The 24,849-nt window shown below is 45.7% G+C and overlaps 1 protein-coding gene across 6 annotated transcripts in view; it reads right to left on the bottom strand.

The window, feature by feature from the left end:
- The window catches only part of LOC135921217 (carboxypeptidase M-like), an 85,652-nt gene that overhangs the window by 30,898 nt on the left and 29,905 nt on the right, over positions 1-24,849 (bottom strand). For 5 of the 6 annotated variants that reach the window (XM_065455531.2, XM_070529875.1, XM_070529878.1 and 2 more), the window contains 3 exons: positions 16,583-16,680; positions 4,802-4,974; positions 3,414-3,607 (listed from right to left, as the gene is read on the bottom strand). In XM_065455531.2, the coding sequence (XP_065311603.1) occupies positions 3,414-3,607; positions 4,802-4,974; positions 16,583-16,680 (465 nt within the window). Of the gene's footprint in view, positions 1-3,413; positions 3,608-4,801; positions 4,975-16,582; positions 16,681-16,738; positions 16,760-24,849 lie in introns of those variants that run through there. The other variant, XM_070529879.1, reaches the window with a different exon arrangement.

Below are 24,849 nucleotides of genomic sequence, written 5' to 3'. Positions count from 1 at the left end.
TGTGAGGATTGTTAATTCATCAGGTGACTTAGGAGCTTGAAAGCAACCAATCTGTATTATCTATGTAGTAAGGGTTCAGTTAAGATCAGTCACGTGACGATAGGATAACTGGGTCTTCTGGACACGAGTTCCACTTCATCCGCTACAAGTCCTAAGCTCTGACCCCTACAGGCGCACGAGGCGTGACTACCACGCAGCTGGCGCGTAAATTGCGCGGAGGCGGCGGCAGTGATTGCTCATTGCGGCAGAGATTGACAATAGCAGAGGAGGAGGGTAAGCACAGAGACATATTTAAGTTGACGCCGCTCGCCCCTCTCAACAACTGTTCCCGCTCTCGGACTGCAAACATGCCTCTAACAATGAAGCTGACAGTTTCTCCTGCGTCATGCGCCAGAATAACCAGGGATAGACAATGCTAGGTCAATGTAAAGGAGGCAGAGAAAGAAGAACGTTTACCTCGAAACGGCGCACACACGCAGTCATTATATAATGCTAGCCACCACGATAAGTCCCAGTAAGAGAGCTTCAGCTGCACTTTTGTTCTACCCGCACCAACAGCGCTGACTGGGGACAGTGATATCGATCACCAATTCGTGGCGCATGCTGTAGACGCCGCTCTTGTTAAACCACACGTATAGGTTACGCCCACAAGCTCACACACACACACCTATAACATGCCGTCACCACGACCTTTTGTTTTTTTTATACCTGCGCCAGGGCGCTTCTTACGGTTGAGGAACTATCGGAACCAAAGAAGCAATTCTGCATTCACATACTGTATATATGATTCCGGTACCTACACCAAGTCCAACAAGGGTGTTTACTTGAGTAGTGGAGAAGTTACTTGAGTAGTATATATATATATATATATATATATATATATATATATATATATATATATATATATATATATATATATATATATATATATATATATATATATCTATTTGTCTGCGGTCCTAGTCATCAAAGTGAAAGGATCAGTACCACGAACGATTGAACATGTCCCGGCCGAATTCCTCTGTTTCCTACTGTGAACCCCTCTACAAAGAAGTCCTCTGGAACAAATTTGGCCGCACAACAAAGAGATCTAGGAGTACCCGGCGGCTGATTTGTTGCTTTATAACGAGCGCAACGCTGTGGTACCGATACTGCCCTGCGTAGGTCACACCAAGGGGAGTTCTGCGCTCGCCCCACTAGCAGTAACAACGCGGTTGAGTGTGCTGATGCCTATAGAAACCCTCCAACACTGCTCCAGGAATCGCTCGACTATTACGCTGCTTGTCGTAACGCATCAGTTGGTGCGAGGGCTGATGAATACGTCGCAGTTCACGACGATGCGATGATGTAAGGTATATGACAATAGGGGACGTCTCAGAAGCCATCTAGGGCGTAAACGACGTGAATGCCAACCTCTAAACGAACCAAACATTTCGAAGACACGGTGGCGATAGCCGCATTCGACGATCTGCAGCTTTATTTGCGAAGCTCCCGCGTGTGGCTATGGAGCCTGCCGTGAAAATCGGTGCAATACGTGCGACTGCAATCGCAAATTCGGTAAGCCCAAGCTTGCGCTAGACAGTTGGCGACATATTTCTTGATGAGCCCCTTGTACTCATGCTAAACAAAGGGTTTCTTTTGTTGAACTTCTTTAGCCTGCTCTAGCAGGAGTGGTGTGTTGCGCGGCATTTACAACGGACTGAAGTGCATAAAGATGACTTTTGGATCTCCCGGGCATTTCGTTCTAAATGCATTTCTAAAAAAGAAACAAGAAGAGGAAGAAAGATAGAGAGCAAAAGAAAGGAAGAAAGAAACCGGAATGCCTTCTTGGTCGTGGCAGCTTGACGCGTTCCACCTGCTGAAGCCCTTTTCCGCTTTGTGCGCAAGTGAATGTAGGTGCGTTTGTCACCGTTTTGTAATGCTATGTTCAGACTACGTTCGTAAGGCGCCGATTTTTCGTAACATACGTAAGCGGAAGCGCAACAAGCGTATGCGTCTAGTTCAGACTGCGAACGTAAAGGTACCAACTTGCGCAATTCTCGCAAAAATCGTGGGTGAGAGTGTTAAAGGGTCGGCAAAATTTACGACTGTTATGTTACGACCGTTGCGACACAGCCAATGACCGATAAGCTTTCGGCTTTCAACAACCGGTGACGACACTTCCGTCCTCCCGTCTGCAGACAGCTCCGGGCGCGGGAAGTGCCATTCCGCCATTCCGTGCGCACGATTGGCTGTGTTCGTGAACATTTTTGCAGTGCGCCTTGCGAGACTGTTTTCAGTTCATCTGGTTTATCCGCCGAGGAAATCGATGGCCGCAGATGCGTGCTCCGAACTTCGATGAGTGGTCTCATTAGGTTTTCAAGAAAGCGGAACTGCTGGGGCGACATGCGCATGATGTTATAAAACATCGCAGCGTCACCAACCCGGAGCTTGGCGAAAAGGTTGTGAAAATCGCCGTCCACGGCCCTGTCGAGAAATACTTGCCGCACCCAAACCCTTCTGCGTCGCCTTCGTCGTCTTTGTGCGATTGAATACATGACTATAAGTTTGTTTTGAGCGTGAATTTCTTCGATCTCGGCCAGCGCTCGCATGTTGGCAGGAGCCATATTGGACCGCTGGTGACGTCGATTCTGCAGCTCCAAATTTGATTGACCTGTTGTAAAAGCCGTAATTTAAGCAGCAGTAAATGTGAACAAAGGTGCCGGCTTAACTGCCGTAACGTTTTTTACAGCCGTTACGTTCGATACGCCAAAAGAGCTGTTACGCGCGTTACGACCGTAGTGTGAACATAGCATAACTCGCCCGCAGAGCCAGATAATGCCTTTAGCTTTTTGTTCACTTCCCTACACTTTCCAGTTGGGACATCGCACGCCCAGCGCCCAGCACGACGGTAAATATGTAATTTGAACGCCGGCGCTTCTCAAGACAGTTTTGGTAAGTGCGTGCGCCAGTCCTCGGGTGAAACATTGGATGAACCCAATCATGTGTTTCCATCTGACTTTCTTTATCACCAAAACGTGGTTTTTGACAACATAACTATATATATAACTAACAACATGTACATATAACATATTACAACAGATATATATATATATATATATATATATATATATATATATATATATATATATATATATATATATATATATATATATATATATATATATATATATATATATATATATATATATTCGCAACCATGCAAAGCCAACAAGCATTGATGCCAATGAACGAATTAAGCCTATGTTAAAATTGTGCTACGGCGATGGTCATCGATCCGGCCGCTATTCTGGGTATTTCTGTTTGCTAGATTAAGCGTTAGGTGGGTTAGTCCGCGCCATTGAAGGTAATGGTGGGTGGATGTGACCTAAAATATACAAAAAAATAAGGAAAAGGGAAAATGAAAGTGCTACCTTCCGCATGGAAGCGAGCGTGGTCGTAGGGGTAGCTGGCCACTAAGACGCCACCGTGCAGATTGGCAGCGAGCACAAAGGGGATCTCGTGCGACCACGCTCGCACTGCCGCGGTTTCAGGCTGCTCCTCCTGTTTGACAGTGTTGAACCGGTTCGGAAAGTTGCGGTTCAGGTCCACGCCACGAGCGTTCTCCCTGCAAATTCGTGGGTGAACGTACGCATACTCACATGCAGCACATGAGACAAATTATCTATTTAAATTTTCAGTGGTGGACTCGAATGGCTTCACGTACACGACGTGCGTCGGGGGTAAAGCCGGGCTACATCGCCGCTAAAATGCTTGCAATTGAGCAGCGCAGCGCGCTTTCCGGGCTGAAGTGACAACTGACTGACAGTCCAACCCCTACCTCGCGCAGCATCACGCGGAAAGGGTAGCGCGGAAGGGAACGCTAGTAAAACAACCGCGTGCGAAGTCGGTGTGAAACCCCACAATACGTCCAAATCCAAACGAGTCTGATTTCTCAGAAGATGAAGCCCTAGCGCGGTCTGCATCGGTCATTCGCCGCGGTAGCTTAGTGGCTATGGCATTGCGCTACTGAGTACGAGGAGGCAGGCTGCATTCCGGCCGCGGCGGCTACGTTCCGAATTGTACGAAATTCAAGAAACCTCGCGTAATACCGTTTGCTTTCGGTGCGTGGTAGAAGGAATCCCGCGTGGTCAAACTTAATCCGGAGTTCCTCACTACGGCGTGACTCTTAATCAGATCGTGGTTTTGGCGCGTAAAACCCAAGAATGTGTGACCAACAGTTCCGGAACATATATGTTGTCTGAAGCGGGAGCCAACGTTTCCACACTGATCGACTGGCCTTTGCCTCTCTTGTTAGAAACATTGGCCCCAGTTGCATCGATTGTTCGATCATGCTTCCGTCCAAGTGTTACATAATACATGCTGTGTTATATCGCTGCAATATTGATACGCTAATGTTTTCTTATCAGCACAGCTATAGTGCGCTATATAGAGCCGCAATCAAAGGGTATATGTATCCGACGAAGCTGCAAATTGGCGTAGGCGTGTTTATTTCGGACCAGGAGGTGCTGACGCAACATGGGCAAAGCTCAACCACCGCGGACGGAGTCGTCACCAAACGTGCGACCAACCAGGAGCACATTCCAAATATGATTCTTTCACAGACTTTAGGTGGCATACGCAGCATCAAAATACTACAGCCAATACAATTTTTGCTTATATTCCTTCCCTCCTAAGAGGGAAGAGGAGAACTCCATTGGGGATTGAAATTGACCGCAAGAAATTGTGACTTAAGCCCGTATTCAGGAAATATTCGCCCGCCATTCACGGATAAACTCGAACGTAACACCACTTGGCTTACCTTCCCGTGGAGCCGTAGCAGTAGCCTTCCTTGGCGGCAGCGTAGCCATCGGGGTTCATGCTGGGCATGATGTGGATACGCGTATTGTCCACCAGGTGGCGTACGTGCGGGTCCACATTGTATTGAGTCAGCAGGTGCGAGATCAAGTATACCATCAGCTGGCGGCCGACGGTCTGCGAAGGGCGCGGAATATAAAAGGCTTCACGATCGGTTAAGCAGTACCTATAAATCACGTTTTTCAAGGGGTTGAAACAGCACTATGCTGTAGTCTCGTCATCTCGAACTCACGGCCAAAACGTCCTTGCTTACATGCTCCCCTTGTGTAATCGAAGCGAGCGCATCGTGCACGTTATTTTTGAACGCGGGTAGCGTTACGGGCCCCGTGTCGAAGATAGCCTGGTGTCGTAGTCTTCGGATTTGCTCGAGAGCATGTTTCGCATATATTTAGGTGTATGTATGTGCCAGCGCACGTTATTCACACTCGACGGCATGGCCTTCGACGTAGCACAAGATGGATGTACTCCTGCGCGTCTGTGTATCGTGGCCTTTCGGGTAAGAGAAGCGACGAACAGTTCCGCCATCATTTTGTCCCCTACTCGTTTTCAGTGCCGCTTGAACTCGTCGAAACGTCTCGTATACCAAGCCGCGTTCACGGACACCTGCATACGCGAGATTCCGAAACTACGGCGTTATAACCATTTAGAAATAATTCTATACTGTGCTACCTATCGCGGTCAGCAAAACCCGTGTATAACGGATAAATTAATGGAGTTTTTAGGCATGTATTATTTACAAAATGGCTGCAACAACCACCGAAGTGCGCTGCCGAAACGTGATTGCACAGATGCTCCCCATTTGTAGTCGAAGCGAGCGCACCGCGCACGTTATTTTTGAACGCGGGTAGCGTTACATGCCTGTCTATCGCGGATAAATGAAGGGAATATTTAGGCATATAAGATCCTCTGGGCTGGACTTCTCCGCGATAAGGTGGCCTCAACGCCTACAGGATTATCTGACTGAGCTATGTCGGCTGCTTGGTGGCCACAGTCAGATGTTCGAATACTCGTATGACAATAGTTTTTTTTTTAATGTGAGGATGCTTAGCCAGAATTCCCCTCCTCCAATACACTATATCTCCACATCTGCCAACTTTGAGTGGCGCCTGAGACCGGCAAAAGATGCCGTGAGCCAGTGGGGCTAATATTAGGAAGACCTACTAAGCTTCAACAAATGACACTTCATCACCAGAACTGGAATTGGCTTTCTGGGTGAAGTATTCGGCCACTACCTCCAAAATGACTCATTCGATCAACCATTCGTGCTCAGTCCCCAGCATCTGCGGAGCACTTGACCAAGGCGGTGGTCACACCTATAACGCCACTGAGAGTGCTAAGAATCTCTGGACCCGGACAGGCCGCCAATGGAAACTGACTCAGGCCACGTTCAACACCCGAATCCTCTCGAGGACTCGTTGAGGAAATAGCAACAATTGTTTGGGATAGCGTTGACGTTAGTAAGAATAGAAGAACTGGTGAGGTTTTTGCATTGCTGACTAACGGTCATGTCCTCTGCTATAGAGGACACCCAGAAAAGAAGCAATACGGCACAGGATTCTCAATCCATAAGGATAAAGCGAGGAACATTGACGAATTCTACATTACCGATAGGGTTGCAGTAGTCGTAATAAAGCTTGATCAGCAGTATAGAGTACAGGTAGTACAAGCCTACGCTCCAACTTCCAGTCAAGATGGTGATTAAATCGATAAGTTTTGGGAAGATGTTGAATTAGCGATGAGAAAAGTGCAAACTCAGCATACTGTAGAAATGGGCCACATCAGTGCAAAATAGCGGAAAGGGCAGGTTGGTGAAGATGCAATTGGCAACTACGACGTCGATTCAAGAAACGTTAGAGGAGAGAGGCAGGTACAATTCGGGGAAAGGAATAAGCTGCGAATAATCAACACCCTCCTCAGGAAGCGTAGCTACACAAAGTGGACCTGGAAAAGCCCTGATGGTGAAATTAGAAATGAAATAGACTTCATACTTTCAGGCGATCCCAGCATAGTGAAGGATGTATAAGTGTAAGGTAGGGTAAAATGCAATGATCGTACGTTTGTGCGGTTTAGGATTCACCTCAATTTGAATAGAGAAAGGGTAAAATTGATCAGGGAGAAATAGGCCAGCCTAGAGGCATGAAAAATACAAGCAGACCAATTCAGGCCGGTACTTGCAAACACATATGCAGAGTTAGAACAGAGACATGAAGATTACATAGGGGCAGTTTATGAAACCGTAACTAGGCTGTCTTCAGCAGCAACAGTTGAAGTGGGAGGAAAGGTACCAAGGCAACGAGTAGGTAAGCTCTCCCAAGTAACAAATGACCTAATAAAAAAACGACAAAGAATGAAAGTGTCCAACTCAATAGATCAGACAGAATTCGCGGAACTGTCAAAACTGATCACAAGCAGAAAATAGTGGATAATAGAAATTATAACGTGAGCAAGACTGAGGAAGCAGTAAAACGCACAGTGACATCAGTTAAAAGGAAACTTGCCATAGCAAAAACCAAGATGTATTTACTGAAATATAAGCAGGCTAATATCATCAGGAACATCGAAGATATTACGTATGAAGACTCAGACGAAAAGCTATATACAAGTATATTTACAAGGCAATACACCGCACTTGGCTAAGACGCAACAGCCCACGCTAGCCTCCAATCATCGTCGTCATCTTCTGACTGCTCGCCTCTTCGTCATTGTAAACAGTGTAAACAGTAAAAGTAGCGTAAGAATTCTGTACTGATCTGTACAGTACCCAGAGCAGCCATGATACCTCCATTCGAAGTAGTAGTGAACAGGTTACAAGACTTCTTATATAGCTAGCAATTACGTCAGAAGGGCCTCGCAAGACATCAAACTGGGAAAAACGGCAAGAGAAGATGGAATAACAGTCGATATAATCAAGAATGGAGCAGACATAATGCTTGAAAACTGGCGGCCCTTTATACGAACTGTCTATCGACTTCAAAGGTCCCAGAGAACTGGAAGAATGCCAAAATTATACTAATCCCCAAAAATGGAGACGCTAAACAATGGAAAAACTATAGGCCTTTTAGCTTACTTCCAGTATTATATAATATATTCACCAAGATGTTTTCAATAGAATGAGGGGAACACGGCAGTTCAGTCAACCGAGGCAACAGGCTGGCTTCGGGAAGGGATACTCTACAACGGATCACATTCACGTCATCAATCAGGTAATCGAGAAATACGCAGAGTACAATCAGCCTCTCTACATTGCTTTCATAGATAACGAAAAGGCATTTGATTGAGTAGAGATACAAGCAGTCATAGAGGCATTGCCTAATCAAAGAGTACAGGACACTTAAGTAAATATCTTGAAAAATATCCACAGAGATTCCACAGCTACCTTAATTCAAAACAAGAAAAGTAGGAAGCTACCCATAAAAATGGGGGCGAAACAAGGAGACGCAATCTCTCCAATACTATTCACTGCGTCCTTGGAAGAAGCAATCAAGTTGTTATACTGGAAAGGCCTAGGAGTGAGGATCAATGGCGAATATGTCAGCAACCTTCGGTTTTCAGATGACATTGTCCTGTTCAGAAACACTGGGGAAGAGTTACAACAAGTAATTGAGGGCCTTACGAGAGAGAGTGTAAGAGTGGGGTTGAAGAATAATATGCAGAAGACAAAGGTAGTGATCAACAGCCGGGACGGGGAACAATAGTTTAGGATTTCCAGTCAGCCTCTAACGTCTGTGGACGAGTACATTAACCTAGGGTAATTACTTATAGGGGACCGTGATCATGTGAACAAAATTTTCAGAAGAATAAAAATTGGTCGGAGCGCATACGGCAGACACTGTCAACTCCTGACAAGAAGCCTAGCATTATCATTGAAAAGAAACGTGTACAATCAGTGCATTTTACCGGCGCTAACTTATGAGGCAGAAACTTGGAGAGGCACAGAGAAAATTTAGAACAAGATAAAGACCGCGCAAAGAGCGATGTAACGAATAATGTTAGGCGAAACGTTAAGATACACAAAGTGAGCGGTGTGGATCAGAGTGCAAACGGGGATAACCGATATTCGAATTGGCATTAACAGAAAAAAAGTGGTGCTGAGTAGGTTATGTAATGCCTAGGTTAGATAACCGGTGGACCATTAGGGTAACAGAATGGGTGCAGAGCGTAAAGGAGCGCCGTCGAGGACGGCAGAAGACTACTTGGGGCGATGAAATGAGGAAATTCGCAGGTGTTAGTTAAAATCGGTTGGCGCAGGAGAAGGGAAATTGGATATCGCAAGGAGAGGCCATCGTCCTGCAGTGCACATCAAATAGGCTGATGATGATGTTTAAAAGGTTCCCTTTTTGTGATAACAGATCTCGCTTATAACATCCATTCTCTAGAAAAGCGGAACGGGACATTCAGAAAGAATTTTGTAAGTCTCCCTGTCAGATTTATTTCCGCGTCGCTTATTCTAAAACGCATTGATTGTGACTTTATCTAAATGTTGCCGGACTAATGAAGTACTCTGTTGTCTTTGACATCCCGTAGAAATTATTACAACTATGTAAATTTATGGTGCTCATAAATCAAAGCGCGAGCAATTTTCATTGATTTCCGTTATTCACATAGAAAAAAGGTTAAGAACCCAGATCCAGATGTAAATTTAGTATGTCACACTACTTTCTCCACAAAGGACAACGCGCCTATGTAAATCAATTATCATAATGTTTCATACAATCGTGCTCTATACCCGGTACAATACCACGTTTCTAACAAATTTTATCGATGGGGATGATTGCCTAGGTCAAAGGTGAAAAATGGGCGAGTTGGTACGGAAGTATGGCTAAATTCAGGGCGCGAACTACTGGGACACAAGCTAAAGCAGAAGAAAAGACAGGCCATGGCGCTACTTGCAACTGAAAGTGTATTCGGAAGGTTAGATGGTGTAGGTGTGAGCCTTTCCAGTTGGATGGAAGCCGCAGCCCCGCCATCAACGAGGCACACATCGCATTTTGTTTATGCGGGGTGTGTCGGAAAACAGTGTGAGTGCTGCTTTTCTAAATCGATAGCATTATGCACGGGGAGTTGTGTACCTGTCCTCGGTTTTCGACGTCCACAGAAAATAGAGGCGGCGGATCACCGAGTATGTGGAATCAAAGGCGCCTGCGGGCCGATCATGACAAGCGCATATTTAAACAGCCTTTAAAGGGTTCCTGAATCACTTTTTATCGCAGTCTAGAAATTTATTCAGAGTTAAATTTGGTTATTTCAGTAGTACTTAGCTGCGAAAAGTACTCCGGTGGGCTTGGCAGAAGCGGAGTAATATGTAATCAAACATCCCCATGGCGGCGTTTTCGCTCCCTCCTTAAAGGGGCCCTGAAACGATTTTGGCGATTTTCTACAAACGTACTGAGTCGTTAGAGTAGGTCCTTCTGATCATTAATTGACACATCTAAGTGCTCTGCGTAAAGCGTGTAATTTATTATAAGGTTTTAAAAATGCACATCGCTGTCGATCGCAGCGCACTGCTCGGCGGAATTTTAAGCCGCCCCTACCCATATGATGCAAATAACCCATATTACGTCACATGGGCGGGCTATCTGATTGGCTGACCATGGCGCGTGGTCGATAATTTTTCCAACTTTATGGTGAACAAATGATCTTCGTAATAGTTGGAATGTTAGTTAATTTGTTTTTATAAAAAGAAAGTAGCATAAAGAGAATGCACAAAAACAATTTTTCAGTACACTTAAGCATTTCCGGCACACAGCAATTGTCGTCTGCTTGTGTTACAACGTACTCCATTTTGACGAGAGCTCCGCGGTCAGAGTTGGTGTCAGTCTTTTCGCGAGCACTATGATTCGACTTTGTTGCCTTGTGGGCTGCAAACGTAGCGACTGGCAATATGTCAAGCTGCGACATCGTGTCGTACGAGGCAGCGTACGAGCGAACTGGCTGCTGCGCAGGATTTGCGCGTTTGTGGCCGTCACTTTACACCGGAAGATTACTAACGCAATTTCGTTTCGCGAGTCCCGTATTAAGGCAAACGTAAGCGCAAGGGGACAGGATCTGGCCGCTTGACTGTGCCGTAACGGGATGAGCCGAAATGAGCAGAAGGGCAAATGTGAATGGTCTGCACGGTGCAGCCACCTGGTGGCATAGAGCTCAACCATACACAGTAGCAGCAACGAAGCGTTTCCTTGTTTGCTGCTGGTGCGTACTTTTCGCAGGAGTGTAATCATCAACCCGTTGTTTTTATAAATGTTTAAAATGTTTTACACTTCGTTAGAGCAATATTAGCGCTTTGTTTGACTGGTTAAGCGCTCCGCCAACAAGTGTCTGGACCATGCAGACCGATCAGGCCGCTCACGTACGTCTACGCCAAAGTTCCGTCATCAGCTTGAGTTTATGCCTCCAGTCATTTGCCGAAATGACCAGCTTGCCTGTGGTTAACGGAATACCAGACACGTTCGGCGCTACGACAGAATGCTCGCAACGCACGCTGCTTCGATAGCTCTCGCTTGGGGTCGACAGCCAAGCAGCTAGCGGAGAGGTTTCGCGCGGGCGGGGGCGGGCTCCAAAACACCCGGAAGTCGACGATGTGACGTCGCATCGTGACGCAGGACCAGTGAAGGCGGAGCTTAGCCCCGCTCGCTCGGCGGACGAGTTGAGGAGGAAAAGCATGGCTGGGGAGGAGGGTAACTTATAATCGCTTGTAGCTCCATTAATACGTAACGCTTCACTTAAATTGTGGTGCGAATGTTCTACTTAAGCTGTACCCTACGCGTCTACAAAATTTGTCCGAACCGTTTCAGGGGCCCTTTAATAACTTGTAGTGTGTAGGCTACGGTGGAGCTGGAGGTGTCCACAACGCTCCCCCTACGGAACGTCACCGCGGCAAGCAGTTCAAATTTAATTTTGAATCTTCACGTAGACGCCACTGCTTTTTATTTTGGCGCCTACGACGCGCCTATCGAGCTGTCCTCAGCGAGCAGCAGTGCGCGCAGCCAGCGGACTCATCGCGGCAGCCCGCTACGTCCGCGGTATCTACGCTACGTAGCAGACCGCAGCTGCATGCCACTGCTCTGTGTAAGCGAAGCGTTTGTTTTGCGCACGACAGGGCTTGAGTCTGCGCTTCTGCTTATTTGCTCTTCTCAGGCCATAGAGTTTCTAAATAAATACCCTAGAGGGAAATGTGGCGCTAGTGTCTACGGGGGTTCTTATGAGCGTTGCCTCAACCTACATGGGAATGCTGGGAAGTACAGGCTTCGGATTGACTTCGGTCTTTAGACTAGCGGCGTTTGCTTCTGGCGCAGTAAACAAAGCTATACTCAAATATTATCGCGTAAAATCTAATTCTACTTCTGCAGTATGTTATATAATGTACAACACGCTACATAAACTTTGTATGACTTTGAGATGGAAGAATGTTTTACTATGGTTTGTTACCAGGACACACCAGGGTATGCATACTTGTGCGATTCTGTTCCCAATTTAACGTCAAAGAATAATTATTTATTCATTTTTGCAACAGCAAAACAACCGTGCATGTACTTATACAAAAATACTCATCAAGTATTTCTGGAAATAAAAATGTTGTATTGTGACAAAGCGTTGCGACCTTGAGCGGAATGCTACAAGTGCCGTCTGCTACGACGCCTGCTCGCTGCAAACGCGAGACTTTTCTCGCAGACGACAGGCACTTGCGAACTCTCTCGCTCTTTCGAAAGGTTGCGTCGGCTGTCACGATTGCTGAACGTCTTCAAGTACTTTTAAGCACATCTGCTGCAGTGCTAGCTAGGACGCTAGTGGCCTCCTACGAGTATGCTTCATTATATTTTATATTGGCGTACCACTTCCGAAGCGTTACAGCGTGGCTCTGCGGGTACCCATTGTGCGACACTAGACTACAGCTAGGAAACAGCTATCTTTCCTACCACAAGTAAGTTTGTGTTCTGAAAGTCCTTAAACACGCATTTCAATGAGCACATAAACGATCACATAATAAAGCCCCCAATAAAATTTGATTGTCAAGCCACTACAAGTACAACTGTATATGTCTTGTATTAGTGTTGCCTTCTTTGTCCTAGTCTGAAGTTTCATAAAGCACGTAACGCAGTACCAACCTAGCACACTTAACAAACAAAGGTCCAAACGCTCAAAACATGTTCTTTCAACGTTTACGATGCCGCCGCTTTCTCGTCACGGCTTCGACACCACACCGCGACACAAGCACCGTCCCAGTCACTGGCCCAGCGCGCTATCGCCACTCCGAGCAACATAACAAAGGCAGAGAGCTTTGCGTTGCACTGTCCCACTGCAGGTTATAGCAATTGCGCTTGGAGCGAAACCAAAACTGCCAAAAAATACTCGTAGACTAGTTCGCCAGTCAATAGAATGCCAATCCGAAGCCTGTACTTCCCATCATTCCCATGATGGTTGAACGATCGCAGCGCCAGATTTGCCTCTAGGTATACTAATATGAAACTCTATGTCTCAGGCCATACTACGTTGTGCGGACCAGCTTTGTCCTGCACCAGCTTTACCAACGGATACTAGCGACATCCAACTTTTTGAAGGACTGTCAATAGCTCGATACCGAGCGATGTCTGCCTAGGCGTCGACCCAGAAGCGGCCTGGAGTGAGCTTGAGCTTGCTAGTGGACGTGGGGTCTGACCTTAAGTTATGCGTGGTTAAAGGCTCGAACAGTGGCTCAAGTTATCTACATGCTTGGACTACAAGGTATGTGTTAGTGGTCGCGATGCCGTCGGGGTCGCTATTTTGTGGTCCTTCGAGCTTCGAGATCTTGCTCTCCTCATGCCGTCATCGTCCCGACTACCCAAACCCAGTGGCCCTAATACCCTGGGCCACTAGGTATAGGCTGATGGTCGCGATGCCGTCGTGGTCGTTGCTTATTCGTCATTCCAGCTTTCTTATCTGACTATTATCATGCCGTCTTCACGTCAGCGTCGTCATACAGTTGTCATACATTTCTGGTCACACCGCCATTCTGATGGCGTCGTGGTTGTACAGTCGTCTCATTATAGCTTCATGATCTGACCCTGGTCATCCTGTCGTCGTCATGCCTTCTACTCCAGCCCCGTGGTCCAAGTTGTCTCATTGCTTGGGCCACCAAGAATGTGTTCGTGGTTGTGATACCGTCGCGGTCATTGCAGCGTCATCATTCCAGCTTTGTTATCCTACTCTCGTCATGGCGTCTTCATCATGTCATCGTCACGCCACCACCGACACGTTAAAGTTTTATTATTGTCATCAATGCAGTAACGTCATCCTGCTGTCGTGATGCGGTCATCGTCATACCATCTTCGTCGTTCAATAGACGTCGATTTTTCTTCGTCATTCTATCGCAATCATATTTTTATCTTTAGATCGTGGTTATGCCGCCCTTGTCGTGGCGTCAGCATCAAACAGTCGCGATCATGCAGCCGTTGTACGACCGTCATCGTCATGCCGTCGAGGGGTTCGCATCGTCGTGACATCACCTCCGTCATCCGACTCTTGCGCTGCTGTCGGCGTCACGTCAACGTCGTCATGCAGCTTTCACGATACAGTCATGGTTACCCTTTGTCATCACAGACTCGCCATCATTTTATTGTCCTCATGCCATTGCTACGCCATCGTTGTCATTGCAGGGGCGTCATACAGTCATCGTCTTGCATTCGTAGTCATACCATCGTCTTGATGCCGTCCAGATCACTACATTGTCGCCATGATAAACTCCACATCCGGTTGTCATCGTGCAGTCATCGCGTATCATCGTCGTCATGTAGTCATACCGTTGTCATCATTCCATCGTCGTCATACCGCCTTCGTCGATTCATCGAACTCATTCCGTTTGCATCATAAATCGTGATCATGCTGTTGTCATTCACTCGTGTAGATGCACACTTTGTCATGCCACCGTGATCACTGCGTCGTCACCAGGCGCTATCATGCACCCGTTATCATGCCATCGTCATCATGCCACCATGTTGGTAGGATCGCCGTCATTCTAGCTTTTTCTTCCGCTTGTCGTCATACCACCGCCGTCATACGGTCGTTGCGGCCTCAATGTAGTCATATCGCACTCTTCCCACTGTAGTCGTTGCACCATCATCCTAATTTAAGAATCTAAATCTCATTGTCGTCATGCCGTTGTCGTTATAGCGCCTTTGTCACCTGATCCACATGATTCCTACTTCGTCATTACATCGTCACTGCATCGGTTCACATAGTCATCGTTATATTGCCATGCTCATGGGTGACCTAGACAAGCAGATTCCATAGCAAAGTGGGCCGATATTGGAGTATATGGCATACAGCGCAAGGAACGAAAGTATCGGAATTACCATTATACCCTTGTTAAATAAATGTCTCTTCAGGGATACGGTATTTCGCTACATATCTCGAATGCTATTCGCATTGCCTTTGATTCTCCTCTACCCTGAACGATGTGATGTCGCAGATGTCGGGAACAAACGAAACACACAAAAATATGTATCTTAAAGCTTGTGAGCTGAACTTTGTTAAACGTCCAGCATGCACTTTACCGCCAGATGTCCCAATAAAGGGACTCACATCAGGCCTTTTCAGGATATACGGCTATATAATTGAAGTTACAACCTGCCCATCAGGTAACCTTCTAGTTGCGCCTTTAAGAGCCATTCCTAATATCGAAGCGTAATATCGAAGCGTGGTGAGGGAACCTCTAAGCTTCTTTCTACGTTAACGTTATTTCGTCTACTCGCTGGCGTAACGAATTTCCTTGAGAGGTGCAAGGGTTACAGGTTTGCTACGAGACCAAAGTAGCAGGATGAAAATTTTATGAGGTTGACAAAATATAGATATATTAGGAGCACCCATAAAAGTTTTAGTAACATATGACAAACGATTTTGGAACGTGTCAAGGACTGCGAACTCGAATGGGTGCCATAATAAATGATCCGGGACGTTTCTACAACAGGGACATTAGCGCCACAGGCAACGATAAAATTTCGGAGCATGAAATTTTCTCGGAGGTAAAGTAGCCCTTGAAAATAATGCTCATGAGATTTTTGAGGCAGCTCCATTTCCAGTTAGATTTGACAATACAAGCGCATATGTGTAGGTAGCGCGCTGGAACTTGTGGCCATAAGAGAAGCGCACCGCAGAGCTTGCCGCAGCTGGAAAGTGAAGCGATGCCACAAAAACGTCCCGCAGATTGATACATCCCGCATGAATGCGCGATAGCGTCTCCTGGGCAACAGCAAGCTCACTTGTACTGGAATGGTTTGTGATTTGTTAACTTAGCGAAAACGACACAGTGTATATTTAGGGTTGGTGAAGGGCGACGAAAAAGCCACGGAACTGAACGTTTAGCAATGTTAGCGAAGAAATGGAGTTCAAGTCTTGAAAACGCTCCCTCTAATAAATGCAAAAGATGACTCTAATCCTAGTTATAACGTCCCCAGCGCAGATGGTTATTTTCACGTTTAAGGAACAAAGTCAGTGCTAATATCTAGCCATGTGAAGAAACACTGAAAAGTTAAAAAAAATCACTACTTCTCAGAAAATCGTCAAACGTTTTAGTAAACTCTCAATTGCCTCACCTAAAAGCACTGACCGTGCTTGGTGTATGCTTAATGAACTCTGCATGCATTTTTTTTCTCACGGGAATACGAAGGAAATGCCAGCACAATGTTTTAAACGAAATATCACGTTCACTTAGCAGTGAAACGCAATATGCATGGACTAAAAAAAGAAGAGTTACCTCATCGCCGTGCATATTGGCAACGTATTTGACGTTGGGCTTGAGAAGTATTTCATTATCCGGGTCCCTGGTCACCAGCAGAACCCACAAGTCACGTCCTGCAGTCAAGTAAGGGTGGATAATACACAGTTCATTTGTGACATCTCCTCGTTTCACTTTTTAGAGCGCAGCTCATAGGCGGCTGTTCCCTCGACCGCCTCCCTCGGCGTAACCCAGCGAACAAGGACAGCGAAGGATGAAAGAGCGAAAGCGGAGCACCGCGGGGGATAAAGGACGGCAATAGCGATGAAAGCGCGAGGAGGAAAGCGGAGGAGGAGGGTGCAGCGTGACCATGAGGTGGAAAGCGGACGATGAGGGTATGGCAAAATTGTGAGAAGAAAAGCGTAGTGCCCCGCCCCGCAAAACGAGCCTTGCGGCGACGACCACTACGAGATGGCGCCAGAGCAGCACGCCATCCTCTGTTCACCGATGACATGCGGAGTGCGCATCGACCGATACCATTTATCGGAACAAAGCGCTGAGTAAGCGGAGGTCTGTCCACGGCGGCAGCTGTGAATCGCGCCCATGCGTCACCCATGCGCTGCCTCTCGCGATCTGCTTCGGCAAAGACACAACCAAGGGCGGAAAATGCTTTTGGACAGGAAGGAGCATAACTTGCAACCAGTTCACTAGCAACTTCATCCAAAACCGTTCGTCTAAAACCGTAAAAGAGATTCCCTAGCAATCAAAGTGCAACAGACGTTCACTTAACCCTCGCCACATCACCACAACGAATAATCTTTCTTTATCTGCTATTTTCACTAACGCCCGTAGTGTTCCTCCCAAACGCGAAGATATATCTAGTCTCGTTTCTTCATCTGGCAGTAATTTACCTATTTTAACAGAAACGTGGCTAACATCGGAGATCAGTGAAAGTGAGGCATTATCCGACTTGCCAAACTTCGAAGTTCATCGCTGTGACAGCCAAGGAACGCGAGGAGGGGGGGTTCTTATAGCATTTAGCAAGCCATTATCATGTACACTAATCGCGCCTCCTACTGGCCTTGAGATAGCCTGGCTACTTATCCGCTCTTTCCCACAGGCTGTCCTGCTGGGTGTGTGTTATCGGCCACCTGTTAACAACCCTGACTTCCCTGGAAAATTAAACAGCATTTTATGCCAGGTTACTGCCGCACATCCTAACGCTCACATTATTTTATTCGGCGCCTTTAACTTTCCTCGTATTGACCGGCATGACCTATCCTCAGCAGCATCAACTAATGCTGGAGCTAGAGACTTCGCCGATGTCAGATTGAACTTTAATCTTTCACAGCTTGTTTCAGAAACAACACTGTCTCGCTTAGCTGTGCGAACATCTTAGATTTTATACTAATTAATCACCCGACAGCTTATCATCATTAACCTTCCTTCCTGCTATTAGCGACCACAAAGTTCTTCACGCTACCTTTTTCTTTTCCGCACCACCACGTGCAACATATCGCAAAACTATCAGCCTATACGATAAGGGAAACTTCGAAGCCACCAATGACGAACTGACTGCCTCTCTGCCAAACTTTCAATCTAGATTTTACGAGCGAACCACTCGCACTAATTGGGCGCTGTTTAAAGCTAAAATGATTGAATTAGCAAACAAACATATACCAAAAATAACCTTCCATCCAAACCATCGGAACACATGATTCTCTAACCATGTAAAACGACTAGAAAATAAGAAAAAATTACTTTTTCGATCTGCCAAGCAAAGTACGAATGCTAGCACATGGAAAACGTGTACTTATCTGCTGTTCGCAGCGCCAAACATACTTTTTTAACATCGACTTACCAAAAATACTCAGAGAGAACCGCAAGAAATTCTGGGAAGTAATAAACCGCCCTCAACATCGCGCCATAACTCTTGCTAACGATTCTGGAGATATCATGACTGATACCGACTGCGCCATTACGTTCAACAATGCCATCGCCTCAGTTTTTACTAAAGATACCACTTCTTCCGTACCATTAATGTCTAGTAACATAGCATCTGTAATGCCGGCCATCACGTTCTCTGTAGATGGTATCTCCAAAGTAACTGATAATCCCAAATTCTCTTCATGCCCCGGTATCGAGGGTATTAACACGAAACTGCCAAAAAATATTAAGTATATCTCAGCTGCATGTTTGTGTCTCTTATTTTCTCAGTCACTTTCAACAGGTTGCATCCCTTATGATTGGAAAGTAGGAAAAGTCATTCCTATCTACAAGGGAGGAAATAGGAATAACCGACTAATTTATCGCCCCATCTCCTTAACGAGTCTTCCATGTAAGAGAATGGAGCACGTCATTTACTCACTCATCGTGGACCATTTAGACGCCAACCATTGTTTTCATCCTGCACAACATGGATTTCGTAATGGCTTTTCTTGCGAGACCCAACTAGCTCTTTTCCTTCACGACCTTCACGCGAATCTTGACTGTAATCAACAAACTGATGCTATCTTCCTCGACTATGAAAAAGCTTTTGACATAGTCCCTCACCCTCACTTATTACATAAACTTCCTTTCTTGAAATTAAACATGGATGTATTAAAATGGCTAGAAACGTTCCTCAGTAACCGCGATCAACTCGTTACTATCAACGACCAGTCCTCCGTCAACCTTGCGGTATCTTCAGGTGTCCCTGAGGGGTCTGTTCTGGACCACTTCTATATTTAATATATATCAATGGCTTACCGCTTCATGACGATGAGCAAAACGTGAAGGAGGTGAATCCAGGCGCCTGCATTCACCTTGTTCAAGTTTTGCTCATCGTCTTGAATTTCCATCTCTCGCATTCCCCGTCTTTTACCGCTTCATGTAACTTGCAAAATTCGGATTTTCAATGATGACTGCGTTATTTATCATACCATTAACAATGACACTGATGGAGTGAATTTGCAACAAAATCTCAACCATGTACAGTCTTGGGGTGTCATTGGATAATGGCACTTAATCCAAAAAAATGTAAACACATGTCATTTACTCGTAGTCATACACCCTTCTTGCCTTCTTACACAATAGCCAACAATCGGATTGAAACAGTAAAATCATTCAAGTAGTTAGGCGTCCTAATCTCCTGTCATCTTAGCCGGGGCACGCATATCAACAGCATATCAACAGCATGAGGCGCCACTTGCGCCTCAGGACGCCAGACTTGTGGCGTACAAATCACTTATCAGGCCTAAAGTCGAATATGCGTCACCAATCTGGAACGTATATCAAACATATCTCGTAAACGCACTTGAGCGCTTCCACAATCGTGCAGTAAGATATATTCATTCATCTTACTCATATGACGTAAGCATATCATGCTTAAAAGAGAAATCTGAGTTAGAGTCACTCTCGCACCACCGTAACATAGCCAGCGTTGTTCTTTTTCATAAGTTTTTCTACAGTTCACTTAATCGTGTGGCATACATTATTCCATCCGAAAGAATATCACAACGCGCTCTTCATTCGCTCCAAGATTTAAAACAACGCTCACACACAACTACCTTCTCTGCTTCTTTTTTTTTCTCGAACAGCAACTAATTGTAATGGCATTCCCCACCGTGTGGTATATACAAATAATCACCATGTGTTCATTGATGAGGTTGCATCAATTTTGTCGAATTGATTGCTTTTTTGTACAAATTTATCACCTACCATACGTTTTCGATTGTATGCAGTGTATCTACCTTTTTTCAAATGTTCCACTAGTTACTGAAGTAAATTGTCCGTTGCTAGTGTTTCTTCACTTCGGCCAAAATAACTATTGCTTTTTTCTTCTAATTGACAATTTGTCACGAATATCTAGTTGTTTATACAGGGTTTCAACAACTTTTCAAATGTTTCGTTTGTTATCACGTTGAGTTGTTGTTGCAATATGCACCCCACCCCTTATGTAACATCCCTGACAAAGGGGCCTTTAAGGAAATAAACTGACCTGACCTGACCTAACTAGCAAACGGGGTGACTTTTGCAGGAGAAGGTGGCCATGTACGCTCGTACGTTTGTGCACAATACTCCAAGTTTGCATCGTTATTCAACGATACAGTGCAGAAACTGGCGTGCCGTGCTACGTAAAGTCACAGACGTATCGCTGACAGCGACGTCACGTTTCATGTTATTGAAATAGATCCCTATTAATTCCCATACCAAGGAATCTTTGCCATTAGGAAGAAGGCGGATAAGATAAAGATCTGGCTCACACGCGCAGGAATTAAAGTGCATAGGTAAATGTGCATTAATATTATTCTTGACAAACAGCTCGTGTTCTCTTGCCCTATCATTGATGCAATGGCCTGTATAGCCAATATAAAACGGCCCTGCAGCAATTTAGTGGAATTTCGAGCTCCACAGCAACCATGCCGGTAACATACGGCCTTGTATCATCTTTACCACAAAAGGTCATCTTCTGCAAATGTGAGATGCGTTGGCAGAGGCCAGCAAGCTTCCGTGGGGCCGAAAAAACAACAGGTACTTTCTGCCTGTTGGTCACTTTCTTTAAATTTTGGGCCATCTTACGCATGTACGGAGCAACCTGCGGCCTTTTTTCTATTAGCGGCTTGGTTTCGTGCCTAACCCTCATTTCTTTAATGATGATTTCCGCTACTTCAACCTTGATAGAAGAATGGTATCCGGCTGATCGTAGACGTGCAACCTGACAGTTACGCTTTCCTGCATTTTGTCAGAACAGACTCTCACCAACGCCACCTCAAAACACATAGAGGCCATTGCCGTTTAAACTAGTTTAGTATGCGCCGAGTTGAACGCGAAAAGCTATGCGTGAGCGCGGGAGGCCCGCTTAAATTATGCGTCGTTCAGAAAAGAATAGACTTAAATATGAAAACCGCAACTTGCGATGCAAATAAAGCTCATGTGTAAAGGAATCCCTTTCGCATGTCGTCCCAATAGCGCTAAAAGTTCTTACACTGTATTATTCGTCGTTGCAGAAAGGCCTGATTTTAAGATCACCAAAATATTGTCCACATACCTAAAACATTTTTGCACTTTTGCACCGCCACAGGCAAGAGCCAAGCGTTGGTCAATAGCAGATAAGAACATGTTACACAAAACTAGTGTCACAGCGGAACCGATGCTGATAACCTTAAGCTGAATGCAAACACAATCGTCAAGAGGTCGATCCAGTCGCGAAGCTTCGGGCGAAAAGCGGTTCAGCACAAATTGTCACCGGCAGCAGCAAGGGTGGTTACGGGAGCAGCGACTGAAGTGCGACTGCGTTTGGAGGGAACAAACATTGGGAGAGAAAAATGCGTTTTTTAAATAAAGCGAGCGACAGTTAGATTCATTCAACTAAAATAAAATTCCTGATCAATATTATGTAATCGTGATGAGCAAAGATAACCCTATTTTTCTTGATTATTATCAGCAAATAGTACCTTATTTTAAGCCAACCCGCCGCGGTTGCTCAGTGGCTGTGGTGTTGGGCTGCTGAGCACGGAGGTCGCGGGATCGAATCCCGGCCACGGGGGCCGCATTTCATGGGGACAAAATGCGACAACACCCGTGTGCTTAGATTTACGTGCACATTAAGGAACCTCAGGTGGTCGAAATTGCCGGAATCCTCCACTACGGTGTGCCTCAAAATCAAAAAGGGGTTTTGGCACTTAAAACTCTATAAATTAACTTTGTTACGTTTTAAGCGACCATCGTAAGACTGGCTTTATCATTGGCAATACAGTGCAACTCTTGAAGTGTCCAGAAAGGCGCGCTAATAAATTTCATCAGTTAAAATACACTCCCCTCGGACGATGGGCTGTTTTGCTCGTCGACGTTTGTCTGAATTTGGTAACGCGTATAGCTTCATCGTTTCTTCACCTGTTCAGCCAAAAATAGTGAGTTTTAAGCGCCAGATAATTGTTCACTTTAGTTCTCATGCACTTGCGCTGGTTTACGGGATTGACGTCCGACGATATGGCCAGCACTCTACACCTAAAGCATTCGTCAGCCTCCAAAGTAAGTATGTTCCGTTCAGGGGTGTCATTTAGACATCCGTACAGCTGGCCTTTTCCTGAATCGCTTTCCGCGCTGAAGGCTCGAAACGCCCATCCAGTCGAATGGCGGGGAATTGAACACGCAGATCTAATGGTAGGCCACCAAAACAAATTTCGCGCCTTCGAGAACAAAATGCAGTCACTTCTGTTTTTAACGGAAATAGAACCACACTATTTTTTCTTCTGCCGGAAGTATATCCTCGTCACACAGATGGCGCTAAGCCTCATAAACCGCTGATGAACCGCCATGTTATAAACGTATCAGCTTCTATGGAACCTTCGCTACCAGGTATATTTAACTTGATTGCCATACGGAACTAGAGTCGAAAAAAGCTAAAATTCTAGCCAAATCATAAAGTTATCGACAGATATGCCTGCACCCCTCTCAAAGGCGAGAACACCATTTTGTTCGATGCAGATCCGTACTATCGGACACAGTTCGGCATGTAGGACTGAGTAAAACAAGTCTTCGACATCCGCTGAGCAGGCAGACCCGCTGGAGTTAAGGTTCTGCAGAAACTGTGTAAGATCTGTTGAATTTTTGGCAATGAACGGGCCATCTACATCCAGTGTGCTAAGATGCTTTAGCAAACACCGGCTAACGTTCTGCTGCCAGCAGTCACGCTCACTAACGATCAACTTAAATGGCATATAAGGCTTGTGGGTTTTTCCACTAAAGACACGGTCAAGGAGGTACGCTTAGAAGCATTAAGAATTTTAGATTTTTTTCTCGAGGTGAAGCTCTTTACGCAGCGCTATGGCCTTCGCCCTTACCTCATTTATATAGCCCTTTGCTTAGATGAAATCCTTGGCCATTGCTTGAGCAGCTTTTTCACAAAAGATCCGGCAAGGTAACAAAACAAAGCCACCTTCCTTGTTTGCTTGTAGGAGGCGAATGTCGTTTTCTATAAATTGCAGAATACGCGTAAATAGTGCGTTTCCTAACGAAAGCTTTAGTTTTCCCTCACTTTGCAACCTGATACAGGATTTTCATTGATACATGACGCAATTTTGAGAGTGCCAAGCTACCTTATTTCTTATCGTCTTAGCAAATGCAGGCCTTAGAACCTATCATGTTGTATGGAATAAAGAGCACCGGAAGAAAATCTTGAAGCTGCATGTGTCATGACCACACGGCGTAAATTGAGTTGACCAGTGTTGCTAATACTAGAATGGGGACACTCCAGCTAGACTCGCTACTAATTCCAGCTAAGAAAGGAACAAGTCACTGCTGGAAACTGCCATTTTCAGGTGCAAGTATTGCAATTGCCTCGCCTTTACCAGCCGGCAACTGAACTCTCTCAGTTCGGGATATGGTTACAACTGAGGATGAGTGCTTTTACCAAATTTAAGCCATCACCATTGCATTATACAAAAAGGTGATTCTAGGGGGAAGAGTTACACCTACAGGAGATTTCTGGTCTAATCTTCCGGCATCAGACAGGAAAAGTTTCCACTGGAGCTACCTCTAGCCATAGCCTCTTCGATAAATCATCTGCCTGTGAAACGGCGCTGAAGCGGTCGTCGATGTTCCCTCTTTTTTTTTTTGGACGTTTCTAGCAAGCGATGGTGCCACCGACGTAGACTAGCTCCTGCCGCCCGCGCCCGCGTTATTTACACTGGGATCGTAGTGCAGCAGGTCGTCGGCTTCATTGCGTTTGTCGGATTGCGATATGTACCACGGTCCACGTGTTTGAAACTTTCTTGGTGCTGTGACGATGGACCGGAGCTTAACGTGGAGCGATCGTGAACGTACGATGCTTTTGACTTGCGCGCTCAAGCAAGCAGTTCAGTAAAAAAAAAAAGATTCGAAGGGCCCATGCCGGTTCCCACACATCGTGTGCGGGTGAGTACTGTGAGTACGCATACACATATAGCTTTCAGCAAGGTACATAATCCGCAAAATTTATCTCGCTCGTTGGCAGCGTTGGCAGAAAATATGGGGTTTTACGTGCCAAACCACGATCTGAATAAAAGGCACGCTGTAGTGGAGGATTCCGGACTAATTTGGCCACCTGGGGTTCCTTAAAGCGCACGAAAATACACTAAAATCTAAGTACACGAGCTTTTTTTGCACTTCACCTCCATTGTGGCAACGTTCCAATGGGCGGACAATGAAAAAAAAAATTATCGTCTACTGTGGTTTGGTGCACATAAGGAATCCCAGGTCGTCAACATTATACCAAAGCGCTTCGCTACGGCCTTCCTCATAACGCACTAGCAGGTTTCGGGACGATCGACGCCGTAACGCAAATC

This window comes from Dermacentor albipictus, unplaced genomic scaffold, assembly GCF_038994185.2.
Source record: "Dermacentor albipictus isolate Rhodes 1998 colony unplaced genomic scaffold, USDA_Dalb.pri_finalv2 scaffold_34, whole genome shotgun sequence".
Lineage (NCBI taxonomy): Eukaryota > Metazoa > Arthropoda > Arachnida > Ixodida > Ixodidae > Dermacentor > Dermacentor albipictus.
Note: the sequence above shows the minus strand (reverse complement) of the source record. Positions and strands in the feature narration are given on the sequence as shown.